Genomic DNA, 16387 nt, shown 5'->3' with positions numbered 1-16387 from the left:
GCCCTTTTAAGATTTATTTTGAGAAATTCCTCTTTAAGTTGGATTTTTAAAATTATTTTTATTTTAGCTCCTGTTCTAATTTACCTTCTTTACTTTTTTTTTTTTGGTTTATTGTTTGCTCATTTGCATTTTGGTTTTTCAACACAAGGTTTCTCTCTGTAGCCCTGGTTGTCCTGGAATTTACTCTGTACACCAGCCTGACCTCGAACTCAGAGATCTGCCTGCCTCTGCCTGCCAAGTGCTGGAATTAAAGGTGTGTGCCACCATTGCTGCCCGGCAATTTTTTTTTTTGCCTTCTTGTATTTAATGTCTGTTTCTTCTAGTGGTCACCTTGGAAAATGGAATTGTATTTTTGGTATTTCCTACAAGGCTAGTACACAGTGATATGTGCCTAGCAAATGCACCCCCCCACACACACTCAGTATGATAAGCTAGCTCAGCCCTACAGACAGATTTTGTAGCCCTGCTTTTTTGACTCCTGCAGTAGTTGGGAGCTGGAGACTTTGGAAGAGGGAGTGGAAATGTATAAATGGCATATGTAACGTGTCAGATGTAGCACCATGTAGATGTCGCAGGCCATGCAGGGCTCGAGTGTGGAGACGTGTGATGACTCCACCACCACTACATAGCACGAGTCTACCTGACCGCGGAGCTCACACCTTTGCCATATCCCTCAGTGTCTCTGTTTCCTACCAGATGAATTCAAATAGAGAACAAGCCTGGGAGCCTGGAGACTGTTCAAGAAATCAGAGGACTCGAAAATTTGACTTAGTTATTTGGATGGAAAGGGAGATGGTGAAATGCTAAGTTCTTAACTGGAGGGGACATTTCTTGAGACACTGAGGTATATGATTTGTGCCCACTGATCACCTGTGGAACAGCTGTATGTACTTTGTTTCTCTGGTCCCTATGCCATGTCCAGATAATCACTGAGACTTGGCTGAAGGAAGACTTCCCATGCCCTGCCCTGCCACAGATTCTCTTAAGGACTGAGTGCCACTTCAAAGTTCTTGATGGTTTTTTTTGGGGGGGGGGATTGGATTTCTTTTCTTCTTTTCTTTCTTTTTCTTTTAGTTTTCCAAGACAAGGTTCCCCTATATAATAGTCCTGTGTATCCTAGAACTCTGTAGACCAGGCTGGTCTTGAACTCACAGAGATCCACCTGCCTCTGCCTACCTAGTACTGGGATTAAAGGCATGCACTACTTTTGTCTGGCACCAATAGGAATTTATACAGCCCAGGCTGCAACTTGCTGTGTAGAAAGGATGACTTTGAACTCCTGGTCTTCTTGCTTCTACCTACAAAATAATGCTGGGATTCTAGTCCTGCCCACCATGTCTTGATGTGGGGAAGTCCTTCTGTATATATGTTGCTTTTTTTGGCTAACAGACAAAACTGTTTCGGCCAGTGGCTTAGCAGAGTATAGCCAGGTGGGAAACCCATACAGAGAAGTAGAGAGAGAGTAGGCGGAGTCAAAGAGACATCATGTAGCTGCCGAAGGAGAACATCGCAGCCTGAACACCAGAGCCTTACCAGTAGGCCACAGCCTTGTGGTGATACACAGATTAATAGAAATTGGTTAATTTAAGATATAAGAATTAGGCAGGAATATGTCTAAGCTATTGGCCAAGCAATGTTGTAGTTAATATAGTTTCTGTGTGATTATTTGGGTCTGGGCTACCGGGAACCAACGAGCAGTCTCCGTTTACAATGCCTAGTCTATGCCCGAACCTGGGCTTTGTGCACACTCGTCAAGCACTGGACCAGCTGAGCCACCTCTCAGCCCCGCCACCAGCCCTACCATTCTAATTCTTAGAAAGGGACGAGTAGGACTGCTGAGGTGAGAAAGCAGGGTAAGGCACTTCGTCTTCTTACAAACACACACACACACCTGACAATAAAGGCAAGGAAACAGCTCTGGTTAGAAAAGGCAAGAGCAGGGGCTGGGGAGTTGACTCCTGGGTAAAGTGCATGCTGTGTGATCATGAGGGCCTGAGTTGGGCTCCTAGAACTTACAGAAAATGACAGGCATGGCATTAGCAAGAAGATCCAGCAGGTAAAGGCGCTTGCTGAGAGCTGTACGCAGCTTGTGTTTGGTTCCTAGGACCCATTTAGTGCTGGGTGAGACAGACTCTAGAGCTATTGACAGTTGATGGCTACTAGAGGAAGGAGTCAGTTTTCATTCAGGGTGTGGTTCCTGGTTGGTTGACCAGGTTCCAGTGGATGATCCCACACTCAGAGGTACATAAGCAGAACTAACTGGACTCAATGGGTTACTTATAAAAAGGACAAGAAGTTAGGAGGGACATGAGAAGAGGGTCTGAAAGCAATGAATATTATCAAAATTCATTTTATGCATGAATGAAATTCTCAAAAGATTAATAAAAACATTAAAAGCTAAAGAAGTTTTAAAGGTTTATATCAAACAAGTTGTCCTCTGATCTTGATAGTAGTACTGAGCTCTGCACGCACACACACAGCGCCAGATGTGGTGCACACCTGTAATCCTAGTGCTGGGATGTGGAAACAGGTACTGTGGGATTTCAAACAGCAATTTGGTGAGGACACTAGCATTTAGCTCACACAGAGAGGGTTCTTTTCATTTTTTATAGCATGTTACTTAATTATACCTTTCCAGTAACTTTCGCCAAAGTATTAGAGTCTACTTTCTAGATTCTGTCATTTAAAAAATATGTGTCCAACATTATACTGTTAATTTCTAATTTTACAACTAAGCTCTCAGGGTTGAGACATTCAGTTTGGCAATGGCCTAATTTAATAAGCACATGGCTCTGTACTATATTTTATGTTTTAACTGTTACAATGTTTAACGTAAAATAACTCAGAAAAATGGGAACTGAATTTCTAGCCCCCATGATTTTTCCCCTTAACACTTTACATTAACAGATGGGTATAGTTGGCAATTTGTTGGCTCTATTAATGTCTCTCTGGATCCCTACCTCACCCAGTCCTTGGAGCCCACTCCTCACTTCTGTATAAAGAGAGTAGCTTCAGCATGTTCTTAAGAACTATGACCAGTGTTTGCCGTTCGCAAGCACCACATAATAAATGGCATCCATTAGCCCAGGTCTGAGCTCAGTAAACATGGACAGATGTCTTTTATGTAGTGAGGAATCATGATGCCTGCTTTTTTATTATTATTATTTTGCTTTCTGGCTTTTTGGTTTTTCTGAGACAGGGTTTCTCTGTATAGCCCTGGCTGTCCTGAACTCACTTTGTAGACCAGGCTGACCTCAAACTCAGAGATCCACCTGCCTCTGCTTCAGAGTTCTGAGATCAAAGATGTGTACTATCACTGCCTGGCTAATGTCTGCTTTTTTTTCCTTTAATGACTCAGAGAAGGTCTGGGTATTATAAAATGTGACTTGTGGAACATAGATGTGTTTGGGTATTCTTTTACTTCCTGATTTCCTATAGTTTGAAAATTATATTGCAATAAAACATAAAAAAGAAAAATCCCACTTACAAATTAATTATTAAAACATAAATTCTACCCTGGAATATAATTCATTCTTTATTTTGTTTGACATGGTCTCGTGTATCACAGGTTGACCGTGGATTCATTATGGATCCTCATGCTTCCACCTCCAAGGGCTGAGTCCCATGAGGATGTGAGCACTGTGTAGCTAGCATGCCTGAGGATTCTTGACACAGCACAGCTGCATGGCCCACTGCACATCATCCGGCGAGGGAAAAACCTTGGGTCGAATTTCCATGTATGAGAACAGCAAGGGCCCGATGGTGGAAGGGCAGGCTGAGTTTTGGCATGGGAGGCCCAGCACATGCCCAGGGTCATGTATGTTTGGTATTCCTTGTGCTCTAGTGTTAAGAGCAGGACAGTATGACAGAATGAATGATTCTCAGAGTGTGCCAGCTGGAGGACGGGTGTCACAAGGGAGTCTCTGAGGGCAAACTATTTCTGTGATACTACTCGAACATAATTTGCACACCAGCGCCAGTCTTAGAAGTGGGTAGTGGATGTATAGTGGAGTTCCTCAGAGACTCTGTGAGGAGAGACGCTGACTTACAAGCAGGGAGCTGAGAGGATCCAGCACTTTCTGTTAAGCAAACCACTAAAAAGACCTGTGAAAATAGAAACCAGCATCACCCTTCTGACTTTTATGCTTTGGAAAATAAAAATATTTTCCTCAAAATCGGTTATATGTTAACCTGTGACGTATTAACTATTATTTCAAATATTTGTGAGAAGCATGCATTTATTTAACACTAAAGAATTTCATCAGTCTTAACTTTTAATAGGTTAACAACAGTAAATACAATGTCAGTAATTCATGAGAATATGTAGGAGGGGCTTGCTTCATATCACACTTGCATTGCCTTGGTAACCAAATGTCCATGGGCTTAAGTTCTAGTCAGGACTTCTGATCATAGGCAAGTGTAGTAGCCTCTGTAATTGAACTTATTTCTTCTGAAGCAGATTTTATCTGACATATGCCCCTATAGGAAAGCATGGTGGTTCAGTGTGAAGGTTTTGAGAACATAGTCCCCTGTGCTTACTGGTGTACTACAGCTAAGCCAACCAGTGTTAGGAAAAGACACAGCCTTTCAGGCCCGTTAGCTGGCAGTCTGGCTTTTGTTTTAATTTTGGTATCATATTCTAGTAATTTCCTTATACATTTTCCAGATAGCCATATTAGTAACCAATAATAATTAAAATTAAGTACATGCATCTTCCATTCTTTTTAGTCAAGAAGAGGCATGTCTTCCCAATACGTTGAAGTAGTGCGCTAAGGCCAGGAGCTCTGTCTGAGGGAAGCCACTGCTCATTTTGTGATGATCAGAAAGTTGCTCAGCCTGTGTCCTGGCTCCGTCATGTGGAAAACAGGGCTAAGAAAGTAATGCAGAGGAAGCACACGGTAAAAGTGGCTGGGGAGTGCTTGCTGCCTTGCCAGGGGTAGTTGCAGTGACTTTCATTTGCGTAGAGAAAAGATGCTGAGTTAAGTGTCTCTTTCCCAGCTTCCATGAACTTCAGCTAGGTAATCCCAAGTTTATCAGCAGTAATTCTCATTTCATTTTCCCCTCTCTCCTCTGAAGGGCTCTTGAGTGGACAGACGTCCCCAACAAATGCCAAACTGGAGAAGCTGGACTCTCAGCAGGTGTTGCAGCTCTGCCTACGGTACCAAGATCACCTGCACCAGTGTGCAGAAGCAGTTGCTTTTGATCAGAATGCTCTAGTCAAGCGAATCAAAGAGGTAACATCCCTGTGGGGGATACTATCCCAGACTTATGACAGTAGTAAGTCATCTGGTAAAGATGTTCCAGGTGAGAACTGCCGGGGTTTGACTCCGGGTTCACAGCTGTTTATTAAACAAGGTCAGGAAATGGACCTAACAGTGGTAGCAAGGCAGAGTGTGATGGGCTGCTCAGTGGTTGGTAGCTGTATTAGTATTTACAAAGTCTTGCCATTGTACATTTGCTCTAGTTATATCTGTGCTTAGCTTTTTCTTGTGTATAATTTTTATATTTTTCAAAGTAGATAATTATTTACTTTTAATATAGGAGACTTGGTATATTCTTTACTCTTACTTTTCACAGTGTTAGTACATGAAATGTCCAGTGGTTTTTATTGGCGATAAGTAAGTGATTATGTCTTTTTAACCCTAGATGCTTTTTTGACTACAGACACAGTATCATTCATGTGAAATTGCCAACAAGCAAATAGCTTGGTACAGGCCTGGGCTGCAGATGGTTAGCAAGCATGAGTCACTGGGTTCCATCCCCAGATGTAAACTGAATATGGCTGATGCATAGATGTGATCCCAATACCAGGAGGTTAGGACAGGATCAGAAGTTCAAGGTCATTCCCAGCTACATAGCAAGTTGTAAGTTATCCTTGATACATGAGGCCCTATCAATAAATAAATAAATTTAAAAACATGGTACAAATATGTAGTTACCAATAACCATAGTAGGTTCATGGTTTGAGCACTGAAATAATGTATTGACCACACACATTTTTGAGAGAACTGAGTAATAAGCAAATATACATTCTAAAATTTTCAGTCAAGGAAGAACTAATATTCCTGCTGTGAGATAGTATCATATGAAGGAAATTTTGAGAGCTTTATCTAGGAGAAATTACTCAGGAGGATGGTACCACTGGGTTTGTTCAGTTGGCCATGGGCCATCAACTCTGTTAAGAGAAGATGAACATGAAGAAACAAACAGGTGAAGGGTTGCCAGTCACTATACATTGCTTTCCAATTAGTAATAAAGATAAACAACAAAGTCTGTTTTTAGAGATTCTGAAGTAGTCATTTGCTATATTCAACATTTGGCACTATTTTTCATAAATGATATGAAAATACGTATTTTTATTTCATGAGTAGAAAACTTGGTATCAAACTTACATCACAGTGGCAAAATACCTGACACAAATTGATTCTAGTTTCAGTACATGGCCACTTGGCTCCACTGTTTCTGGGTCATGGTAAGGCACAGTAGCCTGCAGGAAGCATGTGGTGGAGTAGAGGTGTTCAGCTTGTGATAGCTGAGAGGCAGGGGCCAAGGATAAAGCATCCTTCAAAGGCATGCCTCCAGTGGCATACATCCTACAGCCAGGCCCCCATCTTCCTGTACATGACATCAAGCTATCAAGGGGTTAATCCACTGATTATGTCAGAGCCCTCACGATCCAGTTACCTTCCAGTGATTGGATCCATATGCTGGAGACAAGTCTCCAAAACAGGAACATTTTGAGGAGGATTTCATGTCCAAATCATAGCAAATGCTATTATCTGACTCTATTCAATATGACCTTCCTTGCTGCTTGGCATTGATGTAGCCCTAAATGTATTTATTGAGACAGGGTCTCATGTAGTACAGGTTGATACATAAGTGAGGATAACTTTAAACTTCTGGTCCTTCTGCTTCTGCTTTCTAAGTGCTGGAATCACAGGTGTGCACCACCACTCCCAGTTTATGCAGTGCTGGAACCTATGGGACTGGAACCTATGGCCTTGGGCAGCCTAGGCAAGTACTCTACCAGTTTAACTATATTCCCAGCCCTGGCCTTTCAAGTATTATTTACTTTTCTATAGTATAATCCATAGAGCTCTTATCCCCAAATGCGGGTATGCATGAGCATCACTTCAGTTTGTTCATTTGAATGATGCATTCCCTCCCCTAGGGTGTGGCCCATGAATCATTGTTTTAATAAGCTTGCCAAATGATACCTAATGCTGTCCTTCATTAGCTAGGATGTGGGAACCACTGTTATAAAGGGCTACTTTCCAAAACAAGTCCTAAAAACTCATCCCATGTAGGTTAAGCTTCTTGCATATTCATCACCACACCTTGGAAACTCATATCACAGACACTTAAAGTTCTTAGGAGTCTCACAGTAAATATAACCCATACATTCCAAACTAATTTCACCTCAAAACACTTGTCTTAAATAACATCTGTTTACATCCCATAAAAGTAAAGATTCTTATTAGCACATATTCACTTTATAAAATAACCAGTTTCATTCTATTTTCATAAATGTGTACCCTATACTTTGATCATGTTCACCTCTCAGTTACCCTTGTTTGTTTGTCCTTCATGCCTCTGTTGACCCTTTTCAAGTAGCTTCCTTCCATTTTCTTGTCTTAATGCATTTTCAATAGTATTTTTTATTTATTCTCTAATTTTGGAGATGTAGACAATGTATTTTGGATCAAACCCACCCCATATCCCCTTCTCTCAATGCCCTCAGCACACTTCTAACTTCATGCCTTCCTTTTCTTTCTATGGCCCACTGAGTCGCCGTTAGTGCTGCCCATGTGTGCATGGGTGTGGGCATCTGCTGGAGCATGAGCAGCCCCTTCCAGAGCTACACTCCTGAAGAACAGTGATTTGTCCTCTTCCAGGAGGCATCAGCTACCATATCTCCTCAGCCAGAGATGGGCTTTATGGGACCCTCTCCCATCCATGCCGGAATGTTGACTGCCTTGTTCTTATTTAGATAATCACAGCTGATGTGAGTTCATGAATGCAAGGGCACTGTTTTACAGCAGTCCTACCCAACCTCTGGCTCTTAGACTCTTTCTGCCACCTCTTTTGTATTGTTTCATGACCTTGTGGGAGTAGGAAGGATACCTATGTTCATTTAGAACCAAGAACTCCACAGTCACTTACTGTCTGCTGGGGCTGATCTAGAAGTTTCTTCTTTTCTAGCTGGCTTTCAAAGTACCAGAAGGGCTGTATAGGCTGTTGCGGGATGGGAGTGGGGGTTAGTCATCAAATCTTACCTAGCTGTGAGCTCTGTGAGCTACAGTACCAACCAGCCAGCAATGCTATGCCTATTGGTACAATAATGGCCTGAATGTGATGGGAGTAGCCAACTGTTTTCTGATTGGAAAGTGCTGATGCCCAATCCCTTTCTAAGTTAATTAGACCAAACTCTTTTAAGGGCATTGGCCAGAGGGAGGGGAAGCTAGGGGCTAATATTTATGAAACCACTCTACATGATTTTCATGTGGAGCCAGGGTTAAGAACCAGTGCTTTGGAGCACTCACATAAACACATTAAACTGAGTTTAAAATTCTCTTTGAGGAACTTTGAAATTCAGTTTGAGTAGCCAGGATATATTGAGCATCTCCAGTGCAAAATCCATAATCTGAAATGCTCTAAAATTTGAAAGGTTTCCACAAATGTAAAATCCCACATCTGAATTAATGTGATGATTACAGTCAATGCACAGGCAGAGGGCTGGGGATGTAGCTTGTCTAGTATGGTCAAGGCTCTGAGCTCTATCCCCAGCATTATAAACAAGCAAACAAATACTGCATAGACATGCTAAAATACCATGTATAATCATCTTGAAGCTGTGTGTGTAAGATACATATGAAGTATAAGTAAATTTCATTTTTAGGATTAGGTCCCATCCACAGGATATCTCATTATGTTTATGTAGTTATCCCCAAATCAACACTAAAACCTCCTGAAACACTTCTGGCTCCAAGCATTTCAGAGATGGAATAGTCAATCTCTCGTCACTCAGGATTATTACAAAATAAGGAGCAGTTCTTACAGTGCTGAGCAGTACCTCAGCAGCTCGTAGGGCAGTGGGAGGGACAGTTTCAGGATCTCGTTGGTGATGTCATATGTCCTCTGTGTTTCAGCAAGTGAGTGTTAGCAAACCCCTGAAACATGCATCTGTCTCTGCTCCCTGCAAACCCAAGGGTTGGGATTAGTCACTTCCAGATGAATAAGACAGAACACGTAATTTTGAGCAAGCACAGACTCTCTGCTCTTACCCCAGATGCTTCCTTAAGATTTGGTTGGAAGTGTGAAGAAGTGACATAATGCCGTGTGTGTTGAAAAGTAAAGACTTAGTGATCACCAAGAATATGCAGCAGATAAGCAGACACCTACAAAGCTACAGCCCCTGTGATCTCTTTGTTCATATCAAAAGGAAACCAACCTTAACCATTTTTGATTCACATAAAAGAATATCAAATTTAGATAATCCTTTAATATGAAAATTGGGTGGTTCTCTTGAATGATAAATTTATGTTTACAAATACATACATCTAAGAAGGGAGAACAAGAATGGAGATGGCTGCCTTCATAGCCTGTTGGGGGATATTTGATCACACTGTGGATTCTGGGTTTGCATTTGTATTAATTAAATAAAATTAACCTTGGGTCAGGAGGATGTGTTAGCAGCTAGTTGACAGAAAGTAATCATAGAGCATCAGAGGGCATCTGGAAGAGATAGAGAAGTAGTAGCGTGTGGTTTGGAGTTGCATAGCTTTTTCTGGTCTGATGAAGCAGAATCACAGGTTTTCCATGGATGCCAGCAAAGAAAGAGGGTTAGCTAGTTGCTACTCAGCCTCTCTGAGCTCACAGATTTTCACCCCAGCCTTTGAATCTTGAGCCTTATTCATAATTAAAATGATAGAGATTTAGTTAAAGCTGCTTTTAGTGGCAGTGACAGGGCCTGTGCCTGCAGGAGCAGAATTCTTGGCAGACTAGAGGAGAAGGCCAGTAACTGTGGAGTTGTAATTGCTGGATGAGATAGCAGTAGATTAAGGTGCAGCAGCCACTGTGCCAAAATTAAAACATTTGGTGCCCCGTATGAGGCACCATTTATAACTGACATTTTCTTTTTATTTATTTATTTTTTTAAATTTATTTATTTATTAAAGATTTCTGCCTCTTCCCCGCCACCGCCTCCCATTTCCCTCATCAGCCCAAAGAGCAATCAGGGTTCCCTGACCTGTGGGAAGTCCAAGGACCACCCACCTCCATCCAGGTCTAGTAAGGTGAGCATCCAAACTGCCTAGGCTCCCCCAAAGCCAGTATGTGCAGTAGGATCAAAAACCCATTGCCATTGTTTTTGAGTTCTCAGTAGTCCTCATTGTCCGCTATGTTCAGCAAGTCCGGTTTTATCCCATGCTTTTTCAGACCTTGGTGAGTTCCCGATAGACTATCCCCATTGTCTCAATGTGTGGGTGCACCCCTCGTGGTCCTGAGTTCCTTGCTCATGCTCTCTCTCCTTCTGCTCCTGATTTGGACCTTGAGATTTCTGTCTGGTGCTCCAATGTGGGTCTCTGTCTCTGTCTCCTTTCCTCGCCTGATGAAGGTTAATATTCAGGAGGATGCCTATATGTTTGTCTTTGGATTCACCTTCTTATTTAGCTTCTCTAGGATAGCGAATTATAAGCTCAATGTCCTTTATTTATGGCTAGAAACCAAATATGAGTGAGTACATCCCATGTTCCTCTTTTTGGGTCTGGCTTACCTCACTCAGGATAGTGTTTTCTATTTCCATCCATTTGTATGCAAAATTCAAGAAGTCCTTGAATAACTGACATTTTCTTTGGGCCACCAACCAGCTTCCAAATAAAGACACAGACTTACTATTAATTATGACTGCTCCACCTTAACTCAAGCTTGTCCCACTGGCTCTTTTAGCTTCATGTAATCTGTTTCTCTTCATCTACATTTTGCCTTGGGACTTTTTACCTTCCTTTCTTTCTGTAAGTCCTACTTTTCTGCTTCCTCCATGAAGTGACTGGTTGGCCCCTGTCTTCTCCTTGTAATCTCTTTTTCTTTCTCCTTGAGCCTAAATTCCTCCCACTTACTCTCTCTGCCTGGAAGGTCTACATATACCTTCTCTCTTGCTATTGGCCATTCAGCTTTTTATTAGACCAGTCAGGTGCCTTAGGCAGTTAAGGCAAAACAACAACACATCTTTACATAGTTAAACAAATGCAACACATCTTTGCATAGTTAAACAAATGTTCTGCAACATAAACAAATGCAACACATCTTTGCATAGTTAAACAAAAGTTCCACAACAGCCTTATGGTAGATCTTGACCACATGCTGGCTGTATGGTGACTCCCTATCCATCACTCAACCAATATTGCTGAGCAACTGTGACATACCCACTTAGAGGGGGGTCCCTTGGGGATTAAAGGGAAATGTGACCTAGTCCCTATTCTCTGAAAGATTAGTCTGGTTGAGGATATGAAAATACACAGGACAAAAATATGAAAGCTACATCACTATCAATGAAACACTGTCAGAGGAGTGCTGTCAATGGGGAACATTCAGTGGCAACGTATAATGGAATGTCTGTGTGAGAGATCAAGATATCCTGGAGCAATTGAGGCTAAGTGAAGAATTAGAGAAAATGGGTCTTAGGGTAGATGTCTGTATAGACAGGAGACAGCTTGACAGTCTTAGAGGAAAATTAGCTTTGGGACTTCAGGGACAGTGAAGAAATAGATTTGGGCTTTGGTGAAACTGTCATATTTCTGCAATAAGGACCACAGCATATTGGCATTTGGAGGACCTCTGAGATCCCCTGGTCGAGTCTCTGATTATTTAGATACATCAATTGAAGTCAGTTAAAGCAGCCTATCCATAGGCATAATATAGTGACCAAAATTAAAATACAAGTGAAAAAATATTGAAGGGAATTTTTATGTTTTTAACTCTGTGTGTGTGTGTGTATGTGTGTGTGTGTGTGTGTGTGTGTGTGTGTGTGTGTGTGTGAGAGAGAGAGAGAGAGAGAGAGAGAGAAAGAGAGAGAGAGAGAGAATATGGAGCAGGAAACTTCACATGAGATGCATTTGAGAGAACTACAGCAGTCACTTCTCTTTTGGGGTTTGCCGTGTTGGAACTCTGGTGTTTGCGTTTGTGAGCCATTTCACACAATAGTTCTGTGAACACTAGAGCCACACAGCAAGGTTCTGATGATCACACTGTCTCTAACAGGTGTGTAGCCTCAGACTGGTTTAGACTGGTTTACTCAATCCTTAAAAGCCTCAGTCTCCTGGTCTGTTCAGAGATATAAGAACAGTACCTGCCTCAGACAGGTTGGAGGAGGTTAACTGAGTTACCCGAGGTACCATGCTTAGAATTGGGCCTGCAGTACAGTCAGTACTACAGTGTCAGCCGTTGCCTTCAGTACGTGTGGTGACAGAGAAAGCCTGACCTTGCCATGAATTGGTTCATGTGAAGTTTCTTGATTCTAGTAGCAGACTAAGTACTGGCCCATTTAGAACCCTGCCCTCAACAACCCATGTGATAGAAACAAGGCAGATATTTTCTGAGAACTGTGGTTTTTTTCCCCACAAACCCTGAGTGATTTATTTAATGCCAGAAATGTGTGACTTTTGTAATTTTTGTAGTTAACTTATCTTTTTAGTCTGATTCTAGTAATGCTTAGGAATAGAAAACTAATTCACTCCCTAGGAAGCTTGGGTCTTCTGGAGATGTAGAAATAGATGCTGGTAAAATAGTTGTCTTTGGCTTCTAAGCAATGGACGCATCACTTCTGATCACCTTTGGAGGTTTGCTTGGTATCTTGTCATTTCGTTAAAGATTGAAGGTGACAAACACTTTACATTTTAAGCTACATCTATCTTTGAAATTCAGGTTTACTGAAAGGCAAAAGAGAAGGAGATTGCTTACCAACTAGTGTGTTTTTCTTTGGGGTTGGGATTGAACAAGACTGTACCTTCCGGCCAAAGCTGCCACATCTTTGGGCATTCTGGTGGGCCTGCTTGCAAAAGACCATCACAGCTGTGCCTGTTGACTCTATTTTTCTGCCCTCATAAAAGGAGGGAGTGGAGAGGGTCATGGGCCCCTCACCTGAGTATCCTGCCACTTCTCTCAACCATGCACATGCAATCAATTCTGCATTAACTGTACATGCCTTGAGGGTGGGGCTAAAGGATATAGGTGGGGAATGACAAGGAGAGCGGGATCCACCTATGCAACCTTGGGGAAGCCACGCCTTAAGGCCACTTGTGGTTTTGCCTTTAACCCTTCACCCTTGCTCTCCGTAAGGAAGCCTGGTGAGCTCATTGGTTCCCCAGGGTGAACTAGTGGAATCATGTCCAGATTTGTCCTTAGGATGTTAGGAGGAGGGGTAGATGCTTTTTACATCGTTCTGTCTCTCCCAGGGAGGAATGTTTAATAACAATGAGGAACTAGGGAGGAGGCAAGTGGCAGAAGATGCAACTGAGATAATGGAGCTTCTCCTGTCACACTGATTTGGGTTGTGATTTGGTCACATTTCTACTTTAGCTGCTGTCCCTGGACAATTTTCATAGCTTTTTACCCAGAATAAAGCTACTAGGCATATTTTGTTGCAGTTAAGATGCTATTATGTTCTTGTTTAAAGACTTAAGAATAAACCCGGTCTGATTCTGATAGTGCCTGTGTTTTTAATTCTTAGGTGTGTTGGCATTAATATGTCCCATTAACATAAAATGCTGAGAAGCATTGGAAGGGGTTTTGGTGAAGAAAGAGTTGCAGTCCCTGCTCAAGCCACATGATTACATAGATTAGAAACAGACTCTGAAGTTTCTAACTCACTGCACAGATCAAGAAACCTCAGTCCTTAAAGTTTACTTAGGACTTGCCTAAGACTTTTCTATTAATTAATGACTAAAGTGATATTAAAAGCTTAATTGTATGTTTATGTGTGTACATGTATGCATGCAAGTGTGCAGAAGCTGGAAGTCAACCTCAAGTGTTTAACTTGTTTTTTGAGACAGGGTCTGGACCTCCCTGGTTAGGCTAGGGTGTTTGGCCAGCAAACCCCAGGGATCACTAGTGCTGCAGGACAAGCATACATCACCACTCCCAGCTTTTTTAGAATGTGGGTTGGGGTCAGACTTGGGCCTCTTGTCTGCATGGCAAATTCATTACTGACTGATGGATCTTCTGATTGCTGTTATTCTTTTCCACTCTTTCTCCTATGAGGTGAGCATCCTATCCACTATCTCAATCCAAGATGCTCCAAAATATGGAACTTCTTGAGTATTGACCTGAGAAGCAAACAGTATTAGGTTTGGGAACACTTACAATTTCAGATTGCTAGTTTGGGGATGAGCAAATATTCCAAATAAAAAAAAAACAAAAACTCCAAAATCTGAAGTACTTTGAGTACAAATATCATCTAAGAGAAACACATACTTATATTCTCCTTGTTTGGAACCTGTCATTTCACTTTTAGTTGCTCTTTTCTTTTTCACACCATGGACAATTGAAGTAATCAGAGCTACTGTTTCTGAGTCTACACATATAGGGTATGGGGCAGGGTAAGGGGAGCCTGCAGGGGTGTCCTCCTGTAATATAGACCTGGATGTAGCTACTTGCAGTGTGAGCTCTGTACTATTGCTGCTCTGTGTGTCCTTGCAGGTAAAGACTGATCACAAGTGGGAGTGGTTCCCATGGTGCAGAGAGCCCTCGTCTACGCTGGCACTAGTGTTCACTCGCTGTGCCTTCTTCATTTTACAGTCTGAGTAGTATGAGCTACTGGCTGGCCACTGCCACTGCAGACCGAACCTTCTGCAGATAACATTCTGATTCCTGTCCCTGCTTCAAACATGTTCTGGCCTCCGTTTCTGCTTTCTTGACCTGAAATTATAAAATAGGCTGAAAGGGCTAGATGGCTGACTTCCTTTTGTCTAAATACTGAGACAAAGAATTTCCAGAAAAGTCCACAATTTTTTTCTGTCTCACACATTATTCTGATATAAATTCCAGGTTGAGACTGTGCAGTGTAATCTCCCCCACACACACCTCTCCTCTGAACAGCCTTTCTTTGCAGTAGGAATTACAGCTGGTTCCTTGGGCAGCAGGAAATGTGGATGGGAGATTGGGCGCTCTCCAGTTCTGGCGGTAAGGCATGCTGCACAGTGCTTCCTCAGGCTTGGCTCCATGCTCCATTCTACCATCCCTGCCCTGCCAAGACACAGAAATCCTGGAAGAGGGCCGAGTCGAATTTATTACTTGCCTGTTGGAAATGTAGGCTTGTGTTTTTTGGCTAGGCACGAGTACAGCCTGGTTATTTGACTGCTCCTGCTCTGAGATTTAACTCCCTTTACATTCCGGACACTGACTTCTGAGCTTGTGTGAGCAGCCCTACTTACTGTCAGCTCTCCTGGTGTTAGCCACATATACCAGACTCCAGAGTCTCTGTCTCCTTCTTTCACAGACTGGCAGTATTAGAGGCTTTGGTGGTAGCCTTCCCCTGTAAGGAACCCCAGAGAATGCCTATAGTCTGTAAGTTAGTGCAGAGGTAGTATTAAGGACACATAGTTTATAGAAACAGAACTGGAGCTTTAAAAAGATCTTCCCAGACTGGGCGGTGGTGGCACATGCCTTTAATTCCAGCACTTGGGAGACAGGGGCAGGTGGATCTCTGTGAGTTCGAGGTCATCCTGGTCTACAGAAGGAGTTCTAGGACAGCCAGGGCTATTACACAGAGAAACCCTGTCTTGAAAAACAAAACAAAACAAAATCTTCCATGTCCTACATTTAAAATAATAAGGAATGTTAGTAAATTTGAACATTAGTGCTATGATAGTTTAGATCTAATATGTCAACCAAAGGCCCAAATGGGTTCCCAGGGTCACACTGTTGGGAGGTGGCAGAGCCACCCAGAAAAAAATCCCCAGATTGTTCATGGATGCCAAACCCTCCAAAGAAACCCTACCCTGTGTAGTGTTAATCTCTTCCTTTATGGCCAGAGTGAGGAGTTGTCCTCTCCTGCAAGCTCCAATATGCCAGCCTTGCTGCAGGAAACACAGCATTTCCAGAAAATTCTATGCTTCCTGTCTGTCTTTCTAGTTACTGTGGCACAAATTTAAAGACTAGTATAAACATCTAATCTGGTTATATCAGGGTTTGTTTTTTTATAGTAATGGAAAGCTGACTCACTGCTGCAGGGCCTAAAATAATGCCTGGCTTGTAGTAAACAATGAGTGCTTGTTGAATGAACAGCTTCCTAGAATCTTCAGTTACTTCATCCTATCAATTGATAGGCTTTTTCATTCTGTCATGGAAAAATAACAGTTGTGAGAGTTGTGTTAGGGCTGGTAGGCCAGGC

At 42.2% G+C, this 16387-nt stretch overlaps 1 protein-coding gene across 1 annotated transcript in view; it reads left to right on the top strand.

Annotated features, from left to right (window-relative positions):
• The window catches only part of Borcs5 (BLOC-1 related complex subunit 5), an 81707-nt gene that overhangs the window by 43146 nt on the left and 22174 nt on the right, over positions 1-16387 (top strand). Inside the window, exon 3 of the mRNA XM_075982512.1 lies at positions 5077-5234. Within this exon, the coding sequence (XP_075838627.1) occupies positions 5077-5234 (158 nt within the window). The remainder of the gene's footprint in view (positions 1-5076; positions 5235-16387) is intronic.

This window comes from Microtus pennsylvanicus, chromosome 8 (assembly GCF_037038515.1).
Source record: "Microtus pennsylvanicus isolate mMicPen1 chromosome 8, mMicPen1.hap1, whole genome shotgun sequence".
Taxonomy (NCBI): Eukaryota; Metazoa; Chordata; class Mammalia; order Rodentia; family Cricetidae; genus Microtus; species Microtus pennsylvanicus.
This window is presented reverse-complemented; position numbering and strand designations above follow the sequence as displayed.